This window comes from Myotis lucifugus, unplaced genomic scaffold, assembly GCF_000147115.1.
Source record: "Myotis lucifugus unplaced genomic scaffold, Myoluc2.0 scaffold_85, whole genome shotgun sequence".
NCBI classification, from domain to species: Eukaryota; Metazoa; Chordata; class Mammalia; order Chiroptera; family Vespertilionidae; genus Myotis; species Myotis lucifugus.
In genome coordinates, this window is record NW_005871133.1 from 4,239,658 (window position 1) to 4,254,132 (window position 14,475).

At 40.6% G+C, this 14,475-nt stretch overlaps 1 protein-coding gene across 1 annotated transcript in view; it reads right to left on the reverse strand.

Moving 5' to 3' along the window:
* Nucleotides 1-6,221: 6,221 nt before the first annotated feature.
* Nucleotides 6,222-14,475, reverse strand: part of SYNJ2BP (synaptojanin 2 binding protein) — a 51,324-nt gene continuing 43,070 nt past the window's right edge. Inside the window, exons 3-4 of the mRNA XM_023755892.1 lie at nucleotides 12,060-12,155; nucleotides 6,222-10,788 (exon numbers count right to left, since the gene is read on the reverse strand). Of these exons, the coding sequence (XP_023611660.1) occupies nucleotides 10,648-10,788; nucleotides 12,060-12,155 (237 nt within the window). The 3' untranslated portion in view covers nucleotides 6,222-10,647. The remainder of the gene's footprint in view (nucleotides 10,789-12,059; nucleotides 12,156-14,475) is intronic.

Consider the following 14,475-nt stretch of genomic DNA (forward strand, 5'->3'; position numbering starts at 1 on the left):
ATCTTCATTCATTTCCTTTTGACATTTCAGAACTCATAAAGCATCCAGGTTAGTTAAGCGTATTATTTATCCCCTTTCCCTCAGATACTAGATGCCAAGCATGCTATTCTAAAAGTCCAGACCTTGCCTTATCCAGTTTGCTCAGTGGGTAGAGCATCATCCCGTGGATTGAAAGGTCCTGCCTTCAATTCTGGTCAAGGTTATGTACCAGTTGCAGCTTGATCCCTGGCCCTGATCTGGCCACATGTGGGAGGCAACCAACCAATCAATGTATCTCTGTCACATCAATGTTTCTCTCTGTCTCCTCTCCTTTCCACTCTCTCTAAAAATCAATGGAAAATATCCTCAGGTGAGGATTAACAAAAAATTAAGTCTAGACCTTTCCCTACCTTTTAACCATATAAAAACATCACCATACTGGATCCAACTCCAATAAAGCCCTATACTCAGCTAGTAGCTAATAATGGATTAAATAATATACATAAACTCTTGGTAATATTATAGCTAATAATCTGTTACCCTTTTCAGATGGAGCATATATTTTATTTAAGTGAATACAAGTCTTCAGCCTCTCATTTGTTCAATCATTCAAATAAACATTTATTGAGAACTTTGAGATGGTCCTGAAGATGCAATTAAATTGTAAGAATTACAAGTATGCTGGAAGATTGTCAGGGGACAAATTTTGGGGCAGTGAGGAATTTAAGCACATATTGGATATTATTACATAGGTGGGAAATTCTATTTTCTATGCTTAGTACTCACCTTAAGCATTACTATGGTGTATCTCAGTTTCTTTTTCTGTTAAATCGAGTGACATTTGTCATCACTTTTACAATTCTCATTTAAAAAACCGCACAAAATAGCTCATCAGTATGGGCTCTATTGCCTTCTCAGAAATGTGACTCAAATCTCATCTGTATGTTTCCAGTGTTAATCAACAATCCAAATGTTGACTCAGCCATTATAACTGTCACACTTCCAAGTGGGAGGATATAAAATTTATATGCAGGAAACAAGGCATCTCTACCACCCAAGCCAGTCCCTCAGGACTGGTATGTTCCTGATATCTAGGCAAGTTGCCCTCCAGTATCTGCTCTACCATCACTAACTCATGCAGGTACATGAGAGGTATCAAAATCACCAATCTTGAGAGCCTTAGCACCGAGGTCAGGTTTTAGAACTACGGCCACATGTAATGGCTATGGTATGGAAAGATTAGTTTCTTCATGAGTTTTTTATGGCTCTATAATTGACATATCATATCTAACTTGATTCACTCAAAAACCTTATAATTTTTAAATTTTGTAAAATATATTTTTATTGATTTCAGAGAGAAAGGGATAGAGAGGGAGAGAGATAGGAACATCAATGATGAGGAGAATCATTGATTGGCTGCCTCCTGCATGCCCCACACTGGGAATCCAGCCCACAATCTGGGCAGTGCCCTTGATCAGAATTGAACCTGGGACCCTTCAGTCCTCAGGCTGACGTTCTATCCATTGAGCCGAACCGGCTAGGGTGAAAAACCTTATAAACTTTAAAAGAGCTTGATTGCAGACTCATTTTACAGGTGAGCAAATGGAGAATCAGGAAGAGTAAGAGGCTTGCACGAGTTCACACTTTGTAAAGTAGTACAAATGCCCCAACTGCTACTAAACTTCCTGTAGCATTTGACAATAGCATTGACTACTAGTATCTCCTTCCTGAAATTCCCTCCTCCATGGATGTTTGGCTCTCCTGGGTCTTCTCCAACTTTGAGACTTCCTTTTCTCTTCTTCAGCTTTATAGACTGAAAACTGGAGTCCTTAGCCTTTTTTCATTTTTGTTCTGCCCCAGTGACTTTCAAACTGTAGTGTGCACAGAATCACCTGGAGGGTTTATTAAAACATGGATTTCTCAGCCCCATCCCCAAAATTTCTAATTCAGTACTGTTATGGGTTCACTCAGCGAGATAGACCACCGACTCAGAATTTAAATTTAAGAGCCTTTATTAAGCTGGCCAGCTGACTACAGTTACAGCACCCTGCCAAAGAAGAGGCCGAACTGCAGCCCAGACTGCAAGAGTTACATTTTATTATTAAATTTTGTGGAGGCCCAGAGACAAATGTGTCTTTCAAATTCTGGGCCCCCCAATATGGAGGAAACTCTCTTTATTTATACTTTTTCCAGTCTTTTGTCTCCCAAATTTGGAATGAGACTTCCGGGCCTTCTGAGAAAGAAGACCTGCATGCTGGGAAGGGGCCATAAGACCATATCTCAAGGCCTGGCCTGATGTCAGTACCTTCCTATCTGTGTGTTTTAGGAACAGACAGCACAGCATGACCCGTCTGGCCAAAGCGCCAGATATGCAGCCCAGTACAAGTACATCTGAAATGGGACCTGAAAATTGACTTTTCTAACAGGCTTCCAGGTAATGCTGCTGGTGGTGGTCTGAAGATTACAGTGTGAGAACCACCGCTCTATTTTCTTTCACTAGGTAAACTCATCTCTTACCTTGGCTTCAAATGTTATCATAGTGTGGATGATTTCTGGTACATATCCAGTAGCCTCAATGGTTTTCGTACATCTCAAAGTCAGCATACCATGAAGATGTATTCCTTCTTTTCTTTTCCCTCACTCTCTGCCTCCCTTTCTACTTTTTTTTTTTTGCAGTTAATATTTTTTTATTTTTTATTTTTTATTTTTTTTATATTTTTTTATTAAATGATAATAACTACAGGCAGAGTTAGATTTACTTTCATTTTTCTCTGATTTCCCCCCCCCCTCCAACTTCCCTGTCTAAGTAATGCAGATGTTTCTCAGGTCTAGAGAGGGACTCTTCACAATGCCAAACCCCTACTCCCAACCTAATATTTTAAAAAGATGCCATTGACATTGTTATCTTATATGCCACTAAGGAAGGAGAACACCGTGCAGAATGTGTGTTCTTAGGTGACCTTTTCTAAGGGAAGGGAAAAATAAATGTCACGCAGGAAGACACAGTAAGGAGACTTGTGTATTTCAATCTTGGTACTGGGTAGGGGGGAAGAAACCCCTCATGAGATTTTCTGCTCTGAGAATTGAATAAAAAATTCTATTGCTTTACTAATTTATATCCCATAAAATCCCTGTCTTAAGTTTAGTATATATTTTTTAATTTTTTTCTTTATTGATTAAGGTATTACATATGTGTCCTTATCCCCCCCATTGCCCCCTTATCCCCCACCCCCATTTTTGCCCCTCCCCCCCCCCCCCCCCCCCGGTGTCTACATCCATTGGGTTATGCTTATATGCATGCGTACAAGTCCCTTTGGTTGATCTTAAGTTTAGTATATTTACACAAATTACGCAACCATCAGTAAAAATCTAATTTTGAAAACATTTTATCACCTGAAAAAGAAATCTTGTGCCTTTTTCCCACCCCCAACCCTAGGCAACTACTAATCTAATGTCTGTCTCTATAGACATTTCATAAAAATAGAATCTTAGGTGTTCCTTTGTGTCTGGTTTTCGAGGTTCATCCATGTTGTGCCCCAGACTGTGAGGAGCCCAGTCTAGTGGATTGTAAGATGAAAGGCAATGTGGAGAAGAACCAAGGCACCTAGCTAGTAGCCAGCACTAATTTCCGGACGGGGAAGAGAGGCCATCCAGGACTACCTACCCTCTGCTCTGCCATCAGATAAATGCAGCTGCATGTGACCCCAGGTGGTATCAGGAAGAGAAACACTCAAGCAGCCCATGGAATCTTTTAAAAGTTTATTAAAATATTGTTTTAAGTGACTTAATTTTGCAGTGGCTTGTTATATAGTTGAAAACTGACATGTTCTTCACCCATCAGGGAGAAGGTGGCCATTCTGCACACACAGCAGGTACAGATTAGCACTTGGACTCCAGGCCTGCACTTTGCTTAAGCTCTGTGACAGAGCCATAATGACCAGTGTAAACTGCCTTTCCTGTTCACATCAAAGTCAGCTATAAGCAGAGTCAATATTCAGTTCTGACAAACCCTTTTTCATCCTATGGCACAAACCCATTTCTGCCTCTGTGTATCTTTTAAGGCTTTGGGGGATGACAGGGCCAGAAGTAAGATACTAAAGGTTGGCAACTGCCTTCAAATGTTGTATGTAAATACAGAAGGGTACAGCTACTGCTATTTTGTACCTAGTGTAGCCAAATACCTATTATCCACCATGGAAGACTGAGCTAGCATGGTTGAACCAAATTCAGTAAACTAAACTTTCATTTTCTGGAATGGTGAGAAGTGAACTTCTCATTGGCTTTAAGGAAATTCCCAGATCTGGAACTAACTAGCTATGTATCATGAGCAAGTTAGCCTCTTTAAACCGTGAGTTACCTTATCTGTAAAAATGGGATTACTGATACTATGTTGCATAATGGGGAGATGTTTTTTTACCTTAGTTATGCAAAAGAGCACCCAGGGCAGTGCCTGACACCATGGCGACTAGGGACAGTACAGTGCCATGGTTATGTATGCAGGTTCTAGCTGTATAACGTGGGTGGATGAATCTCTCAAAGCCTCGCTCATCTCCCTGTAAAATGGGAATAATGACAACAGTTGTTGTGAGGCTTAAATGAACACATGCTTAGGATAGTAGCTGAAATACTGAAAGGAGCTCAATAATTGTTAGCCAGTTAATAGTGGTACATGGTAGTGCCCTTCCTTATCTCTTTAGTCAAAGATAAGCCTCAAATTGATCATTTAGAGTTTTCTTTCCTCTTTCCATTGTTTTGTCAGAGGCACTACTCTTAAGAAGTTGGCAAAAAGAAAAAAAATTCAATAATCTCCAAAATAAGGTGGAAAAATTATAAAGATCACTGACAAATGCAACAAGTTTTTATGAGATGCCAGTATTGAGTGAGGTACAGTTAGAGACACTAGGATCTCATTTGCTCTATCTGGTATCAAATAGCAAAGCTTAGGAAATTATCATCCAGTTGATGGCCTCACTAACATGTTTAATTTGTAGTTATATTTCCTAGTAGTTTTATGCCCGTGTATCTCCCAAGATGCTGTAGGGCATCTACTTGCTATTTAGATCCAGGCATGCAATGTGACACTAGGGTCAAAGTAGAAAGGAAGCAAAATAAAATAAGGTTCATAAGGATAATAATTTTATAAGAACTAATATGGCCCAGGGGTAAAATGCACAAATACCCAGTAGTAAGAATTTCATATTCAAATCAGCATTGCAGATACAGAATTAAAATGGAATTGTGTGATTCCATTTGCCAATCTGCAAACTAAGAAGGATTATTCAATTTTCCTGATTGGTCAATACATTTAATAATTACAGTAACTACAGAGTTCTTTTGTACATGACTCTGTTAATGACCGATTTGCATCTGAAAACATTATCCAGTCCTCTCCCTTTTCACTCAGCAAAAAGAACATGAACAGTAAGGACAACATTTAGAGAAACAAGACCTGATGTTTGGTATAACTTGATTCCTTAGACACAGCAATGCATTCTTATATGTTACAAGAGGCCCAGTGCACGAAATTCGTGCACTCAGGAGTGGAGGGTCCCTCAGCCTGGCCTGCACCCTCCCTCCGGTAGCCCTCAGGGGATGTCCGTCAGTCGGACATCCTTAGCCCTGCCACGGAGGCAGGAGAGGCTGCGCTCACCAGCCATGAGCCCGGCTTCTGGCGCACTGACCACGAGGGGGCAGCTCTTGCGTTGAGCATCTGCCCCCTGGTGGTAAGTGCACGTCATAGTGACTGGTCATTCCGCCATTTGGTTGATTTGCATATTAGCTTTTTATTATATAGGATTACATTATCATCAAGTGCATCAGGTAAGAGATTAGGTGCTTTGTAGCCCAAATATAAATATCAACATCAGGCAAGAGTTTATGCCAGTTAAGAACCTGGTTCCAATCAGAACAGAATTCCTTTTAAAATACTGGCTCCCTTTGGATCACAATTGCCCTTTTGAATGTAAATGCTGGTCTCTCAGATTTGCAGAGAAACAGCAAAAGGGGCTCACCCAAGATCATAATCACCGTTCAACTTATAGCTGAGAGGTAAAGAGTTTGATAACTCAATATTCTGCTTCTTGGTAATGTTAGGAAAATAATTTAACATCAACATCACCAATAAATACTCCACCACTTTCCAATAATGAAATCTTAGCTTGTATCTTCAGCACCCAGCATGCACTCATTTGCTGATGGAAAAGAAAACCCTCATCTGTACAAAGATAAGTGTGATTAGATTTGACTAGAATAAAATCTTTATTGGCTCCACATGAAATTATATCTTAACTTGCTTACTTACACAAAAACGATGTCCAATGTCAAAAAACATACTTCTCTAGAACTATTGGAATTAGTCTCAGAAGAGCTCATTTAATTGATGTTAGATCTTTCTCAGTTTATTCTGTGGCATCTCCCAATTATTCATGAAGCTTGCAACACACTTGTGTAGTCAATCAGTTCCTTTGGTCTTTATTTAAGACCCAGAGAGAAGATAGAAGTGGATTGAGATTTAAAAAAAAAAGAGAGAGAGTTTTGTTTATGTTCATGTAGTGGATACATTCAAGACATAAAGATGAGACAGAAAGAGCACTTATGCAACAAAGCAAGTGTGTGTGTGATCTGGTTTAAGTTAGCTCATATCCCTGAGCCTTGATGTTCTCATCTTTGAGACAAATACATCCTAGAATCTTTCTGGTTCCTTCTGCTCCAGTGTTCTACAGTTTGGTTCTGATTTAATAGATGCACAACCTGAAACACTACGACGTTTTGCTGGAGGTTGATCAGTCATTAGCAAAACAGAAGCCAAAAAATGTTCCACTTCTTATTCCACATGTATACTTTGGGCAGAAGCTCACGGAGAGCTGGGCTCTAAAAAGGCCCAAGTGGCCCGGCCAGAGTGGCTCAGCAGTTGAGCGCTGACTCAGGAATCAAGAGGTCACCAGTTTGATTTCTAGTCAGGGCACATGCATGGGTTGTGGCCTCGATCCCTAGGAGAGGCAGTCGATTAATGATTCTCATCCCTGATATTTCTCTTTCTCTCTCCCTTCCTTTCTCTAAAAATCAATAAAAACGTATTTTTTAATAAAAGTAGAGGGAAAATTGCAATATAAGCTTCCATTTTAAGAAAATAAAAAGGCCCAAGTGAAATTCTCATTTTTGGCTGGAGCCATGTCTGTATGTAACTTTAATGGTGTCTAGGTTTAAATGCCAGAGTATTTTTTGTTTTGTGGTTTTTTGTTGTTGCTTTTTTTTTTTTTTTACTGACACTGTAACTAGAATCACCTGGTAAACTTTATTTTATGGTGCCTGACTTCCACACCCAGAGATTGTATTGAATTGGCCTAGATACAGCCTGGTCATCGGAATTCTTATAAGCTCTCCAGGTAATTCTAACCTGAGAAAATGGGTACAATTATTGGCATTCAGAAGTGATTCTTAAACTGCAGCTAAATCCGTCACCTGGAGGTATTATTACAGATTGCTGGGTGCCCTACTGTTTCTGAGTCAATAGGTCTCGGTTAAGCCCCCAAATTTGCTTTTCTAGCAAGTTCTCAGGCGATGCTGATGCTTTTAACCAGACCTCAGTTTGAGAACCACTGCCAGTGAGGAAGTACCACTGATGATGGCACCTGAAGACATGAGTTTACATCTTGATTCTGTTATTACCACCTATGCAATCTTAGGAAAGTAATTTTATTCTCTTTTCTTTAGTGTCTTTATAACAATACTTAGATCCCAGAGTTGTGAGGCATGAACAATTAGTGTTACCTATCAGGGTTTAGTACAGTACCTGGCACAAATGCAGTAACAAATATTAATCTCCCTTTTCATTACGCATGACTAGAGGGTGTGATTAATTAAATTAATAGCACAGATTAAAACTTGGCAGGAAAAGGAAATAGACGATTGAAGCAAACAATGTCTTATTAGGATTATATGTATAAGATAGGATGATATAGAGAAGTGTTCTAAGTACGTGGTCTTAAAAATACTTTAAAACTTTGAACACAGTAGTTCAGGTAGTAGGAATGACACAATCTATAAAGTGGCAGGAATATTCAATTCAATTCATAGAGCATGGATTTTTTTTCTTAAAGACCTACAATGGATTCCGACATCTTATCTATGATAATGTAGTCTTCTAGAGAATGAGAAATAAAAATATAGCACACCTGCCTAAAATGTCAATATATTGATCTTTAGATGCTATTTAAATCCAGGGAAAACCAAAATTATTAAAACGCATCAGAATCCCTATTATCAACCAAAGCTAAACTTCTACCAGCGGTGGGATAGGTGTTCTCTTTATTTATATATACCAACAAATAAAAAACCAAAAAGAGCTTTCCTTCCTGCTTGCCCCTTTGCTTCGTTTGGTATGTGTGTCTCAGGTCCTCTCAGGAGTTAATGTGCACACCCTGAGGTGAACCCTGGGAGGCCAGCAGGCCCCTCCAGAAGTGAAACGGCTACACACACTCCAGGTGCAGGGAGGACCCCGAGGCTGAGCCCCCACAGTGGGCGGGCGGGGGTGAGAACTGGAATACTGTCAGTGTTTCTCTGAGGAATGTACAAACGCCAAGTGTCTAGGTGACCAGTTCAGGTTTAAAGGCGTAAGTCACATCAGGATTGTTTAAAGCAAGTTTCTCCCTAAGGAATAGTTGACCCAGAGGCAAGGTCTTACTGGGATTTTTATTTTAAAAGGCCTTCCCTTTCCACTCTGGCCTCATGTTATTGTGCAATGGCTTTCTTTTTCTGAATACCTTAAAAAAGTGTGATGGCTGCATTGTGTTGTGCCAAGTACCATTTCTTTTATTATTGTGTTCAACTGTTACTTAACCTGATAACTAGACTGTGAGCTCCTCAAGGGTCCTTAACTTGTTCCCTTCCTCCACGGAACGTTCTCAGTGATGGTTGCTCAGTTCTGTTCCCTTTTGCTGTCTGCACTGTACATTTGACACCAAACTTACATTGCCCTGACTATGCAAATTCCCTTTTTATGTATATAGGTTTGGTTCCCAACTGGAACCAAAAAAACCTTTAGGATGGAGGCAATATGTATTTTCTTTCTTTGTAAAAGTGTCATAACAAAGCTGATGTCCAATCAACATTTGTAAAATACTTGTTAGATCATCTATGCCAAAAAATAGACACAACTGATTGCCCGAGGGGAAGTCCTCACATTCTTGTTGTCAAGATTGTATGTATAAGGCCTACAGTCTAGCTGATATGTTTGGAAGATGGAACTGTTTTTCTTAAAGCCAGAAAATTAGTCTTGGTTCAGCTCTCCTTAATGCTTTAAGGCCACCCTTCAATACCACTTCCACAGGATGGTTCCCACCTCATTATTAACCTCAGCATTCCGCAGCATCCATTCATCTGCATCGTGCTCTCAAGGTTTCCCTATGAAAGTTCCCTCCCCCCTAAAACAAACACAACTCATTTCTTCCCCTTCCCTGCAAAATGGTTCATTAAAACCATAACCAGTGTTTCGTGTGGTGTGTTTTTTTTTTTAAATTACAAACTAGCAATCCAAACTCTCTAAACGGAACTGAATCAGAAGCAAAGCTGGTTTCATGCCCACCCGGCCAAGAGCAGTTCCCTCGCTCAGAGTTTGCCTGTTATTAGCCCTGGGGGACGTGTTGGCAGCCTGGGGATTCAGGCACCGCCTTGGAGGCACTACTTTTTCCTTTGTGGAGTTTTCACTGGGTTGTTTTGTCCCCATCACTACAGCTCTGACCACAATCATTCCAGCTGATCCTTTCACAGGCTGTGAGGTATCCAAAAAGTCACTAAGGTAGGCCGGAGATTGGTAAGATTTATCTCTAAACCTCAAAGGTTTTCCGACAGATTGACTTGCGCAAAGCTGGATTATGGCATTTTGCCTCAACTTCACCTTAAGTGTTATGAGAAATAAGAATTCTAAGGTTTTAAACTAGTTGCTTCAGTTTTCCTTCCTTTTTCTTATGACTCAAACTGGGCATCCTGTCAGGCTCTCTCTCTTACTCCCTCAATTAAGATCACCCCTTCCACCAGAAATCTAGAAACCAGAGCAGGTTTCTACCTCTTTAACTCTCCATAAGGTTTCACTATTATACTATCATTTATGACCATATGTGTATACATGTGTAAATATATATATATGTATGTATATATATATATATTTGTCTTTTAAAAAGTAAAAATGGTCTCATTGTATTTTGTTTGATATAGGCACCCAAGTATGTCATTAGAAAGTAAATAAAGGCCAAAAAATTTCCCAAGGAAGATCATTAGAAAGAAAAATCCTCTCTTCCTCTTATATCGCACAGCTGGCCTTTGAGGCAAGCCAGCTAAGAAAACAGGTATCACCATGGTGACGGGAAGACTGGACTTTTCCCTCTTTGGTTGTAGCTGATTCTATTGGCGGTCCTAGTAAAACATATGACTCCTCATTTGTCCTAAGCAAGTCTTTCTTCAGCTTTCCTTCAAACAATGCCTCTACTCTCCCATCAGAATACGAGGACTTGAAGATTTTGAAGAGCCAGGTTCTGGTTGGGAAGCAGTCTCTTTAAATCATGTGTGAGCTATGCAGAGAGAGGGCAAGAGACGGGAGAATGGCAGGGGAGGAGGAGGAGAGAAAGGAAGAAATGTTCTCTTCATCAGGAGCACTGGAAGGAAGCGAGCTGTTCAAAGTTGTTGCCGGTATCGCATGAAGGCCCAGGCTGCCACCATGGTGAGGGCAAACAGGGGCACCAGCACCACAGGCATGGGAATGCCGCTCGGCTCCCCTTCGCCTCGATGTCCTAGGGGCCCATTTTGCACCTGTAACTGGAAGGGAAAGAAAAATGTTAACTCTGGTGACCAGTGTGTGTTTCCCACAACTGAAAGGTCCGGGCTGACACATGACCTGGGTCTGTCAAAGCTGCAAATCCAAGCACTATCTAGCAGAGAGTATATGTCAGTATCACTGACTCTTTGGAAACAAAAGAAGGCTGATGGGGAGACATTTGCTTTTTCTGTGCTACTGACCTACAGGGACCCCCGGAAATAAGCCAGATAACCTCTTTCTGCTTTTGTACGGCCTCCGCCAAGCTCTATGTGTCTCATCTCAGGAAATGAAGATATGAGATGAAGTCTACTGATCCTATAGGAAACCTGAAAATTATTGGGTGGGACAGGGGGGATGTCCATCTTCCTAGAATGTTTACTTAGAAAGATTATCAGTCATGAGAGTGCAATAAGAGCAGAGCTGAGCAATGTTATTTAAGCATAAATTGCACAAGGTGTAATTCCATTATTTTCAACTCAAAAGGCACTCCACTCCCTCCTAAGATGAGGTTGTGTCCTTCCTCCCCTATTTTGTAACACTGGACACAGATAAAGGTGGAACCTGTATGGAATGGAGGCAAACAGAATCAGAGGTAACAAAGTGAAAAGAAATCATATCCAAGCATCAATTTAAGAGAGAATAACTTTAAAGACACATTGAACATGTGTTGCATATGCCCCCAAAATCTTTGCTATGGGAGGAATTATGTCTACAGGCTTCTCTTCCCATCATTCACATTATAAGACACTAGGAACTAAGAAGTGGATACAGGGATAGGTGCTGTCTTGACTGAATTCTGAATTCCATTTCCGTTTTCCTGGAGCTCAACTTTGAGCACCAGAGCTTTGGTCAGGAGAGTCACCAAGTTGATAAGCAAAGTGTTCATGGAGGTGACAGGGAAAAGCACACAGTGAGTAGGTATCAGAAAACCTACCATCTTTGTACTTAGAGTTTTATAAACAAGAATGTCCAATGGCAGACACATGTTTTCCTTCCCCACTAAAAAAATTGACTGTGGTTGTATACCCCCCCCCACCCCATTTATTTCAATTTGGTTGTCAAGCTTTATCTTTAAAACTAGGACCTGGGTTGCAAAAATACTGTTACAAATGTCCTTTGATGATAAGCAGAGTTCCAGAAGACACCTGCCAGACAAGCTCTTCAAAAGAGTGGGAGTGGAAGGAAAAAAATCCAAACACACCATTGAAGATTACACCACAGGCACAAAAGCCTGGGGCCAGGTGCTGGCTGCAACGGATACAACACCTACCCTGTGCTGTACTCTCAGGGATACAGCGTAGCCTGCATTACGAAAGAGGTTTACAGCATCCTGGTGCAGCAGGTTCTTTAGGTCTTGGCCATTTACCTGTCGAAAACAGCAAGAAAAAGTAGTAAGAGTTAGAATGTAAACTCTCTGAAGTCAAAGATTTACTTTCATATGATCAAACATTTAAAAAACAACTCCTACAGAGCAAATTCCAAGGTTTAGGAGAATGAATAACGTCACTTAGAACTAACTCAATGTAACACTTTTCATTTTCAAAGCTACGTTTTCCTGAAACTGAGTTCCACGGACCATTTGAAGAGCACTTAAGTTTAAATTAACAAGAACAAAAAACGGTAGTCTTGGCCTGGCCGGCGTGGCTCAGTGGTTAGGCGTCAACCTGTGAACCAGGCGGTCACGATTCAATTCCTGGTCAGGCCATACACCCAGGTTGTGGGCTCGATCCCCAGTAGGGGGCATGCAGGAGGCAGCCAATCAATGATTCTCTCTCATCATTGATGTCTCTCTCTCTCTCTCGCTCTCTCCCTCCCTTCTTCTCTGAAATCAATAAATAAAAAATGTTAAAAAATAAATATTTTTTAAAAAGGTAGTCTCTTTCTTCTTAGCTCCTATGGCCTATCTCATTTGGACACCTGCAACTCTTTACTGTATTTGTATGTCTTTCATGAGCATCAGTCTGACTTCCTACAGCTAGCATGGTCTCCCGGGTTTATTTCTAATCCCTGGCATTGCTTGCTTCATCTCTAGAAATATAATTACATGAAACTCTCCCACAATTTATTTTGATGTGGTACAAAATCTCCTGGCCCATTCTACTGGTCTTGTTCTACTGTGAACAATTTCCCTTAATTCCATTGATACTCCTATCCTCCTCAAGTTTCTGTGATGATCCAAACTCCTAAACAATGTTTCACGGTAGGTCAGTCCTGCCACTCAGGGGTGAGAGATGTGAAGTGCTACTGGTATTACTACTTTCAGTGTCAGGAGTGACTCTGGCCACACTGATATCTATCCATGCTGCACTCAGTGACACAGCATAGCTTACCTTATGCAAGAGCTACATATCTTTTGTACATGTTAGTGTCAACGGCAACAGCAGCAAAAATACCTAATATATTTACTTGATAGGCTCTGTGCTATATGCTTTACATTATGAATTATCTAATTTAATTCTCACAATAATTCTATGAGGTAGACACTATTTTTATCTTGTTTTTCACAGATAAAGAGACTGAAGCCTAGCAAGGTTAGGGAATGTAACCCAAAGGCATAGTAAGTGTGGAAGCCAGGGCTAGTGTGTTTAAATACCAGAAGGAAGACTGAAGTGCCCTGCATTTTACTGCTCCTTCTGCACTATTCCTCTGCTTTGACTCACCAACTATTCTCTGCTCAGCTGAAGCTCAGGTCATTGACTTATTCAAACCTCTCACCTTTCTTGTCTCAGTGTTCCTTCTCCAGAGGTTCAGAATAGTCCTTCCACTCTATCTCCTGCCAATATCCTTGGTGAATTCATCTACCAACAGTTTGGCCTTCCCGAATTAATAGTTTCTAGCTCTATTACATATTAGTCACCAAGTGCCATAAGCCTTGGACTTCAACACTGGGCAGTGAATTCCAATCACCAAGTCTTACAGCCCCTTTTCAACCTTGAGACTGCCGCCTCTGTTTTGCAGTTCTTTCCTGTCTTAGTTCTTAAACTATTCCTTTCCTAATTCCTTTCTCCTTCTTAAGGCAAATATTCCTCAATGTCAGTTGTCTTTTGTCTTCTTATTTTTTTCTCCCATGTGATTATTCACAATTTCAACAGTAATCTGCAAGACAACTCCAAAATTTGTATCCCGCCCTTGCTGGTTTGGCTCAGTGGATAGAGCATCAGCCTGCAGACTGAAGGGTACCAGGTTCAATTCCAGTCAAGGGCACATGCCCAGGTTGTGGGCTCGATCCCCAGCAGGGGGCATGCAGGAGGCAGCCAAGCAATGATTCTCTTGCATCATTGATGTTTCTCTCTCTCCCTCTCCCGTCCTCTCTGAAATCAATAAAAAAATATATTAAAAAAAATTGTATCCCTACTTCTATTTCTGGATTTACCTATTTCCTGCTGGGTACCTGCACTTGGATGTTCTGTTAGACCCCACTCAACATTTCCAAAGCCTCTTTATTATTTCCCGTAAAACCGGACTATCCCAACTTTCTTTTATTGCCACTACCTTCCTTTCAGACTAAATTTTTGATAATAGTTTTAAACTCTCTCCACTCTGTCAATCTTCACATACAATATATTGGCAAATCCTGTAGTTTAACACAATGACATTCCTCATATGCTATTATTTTGTCTGGTACCTCTCTCTTTAGACTGTGGATACTTTTAGTTGAACTACTGTAATCACCTTCTCTATGACTT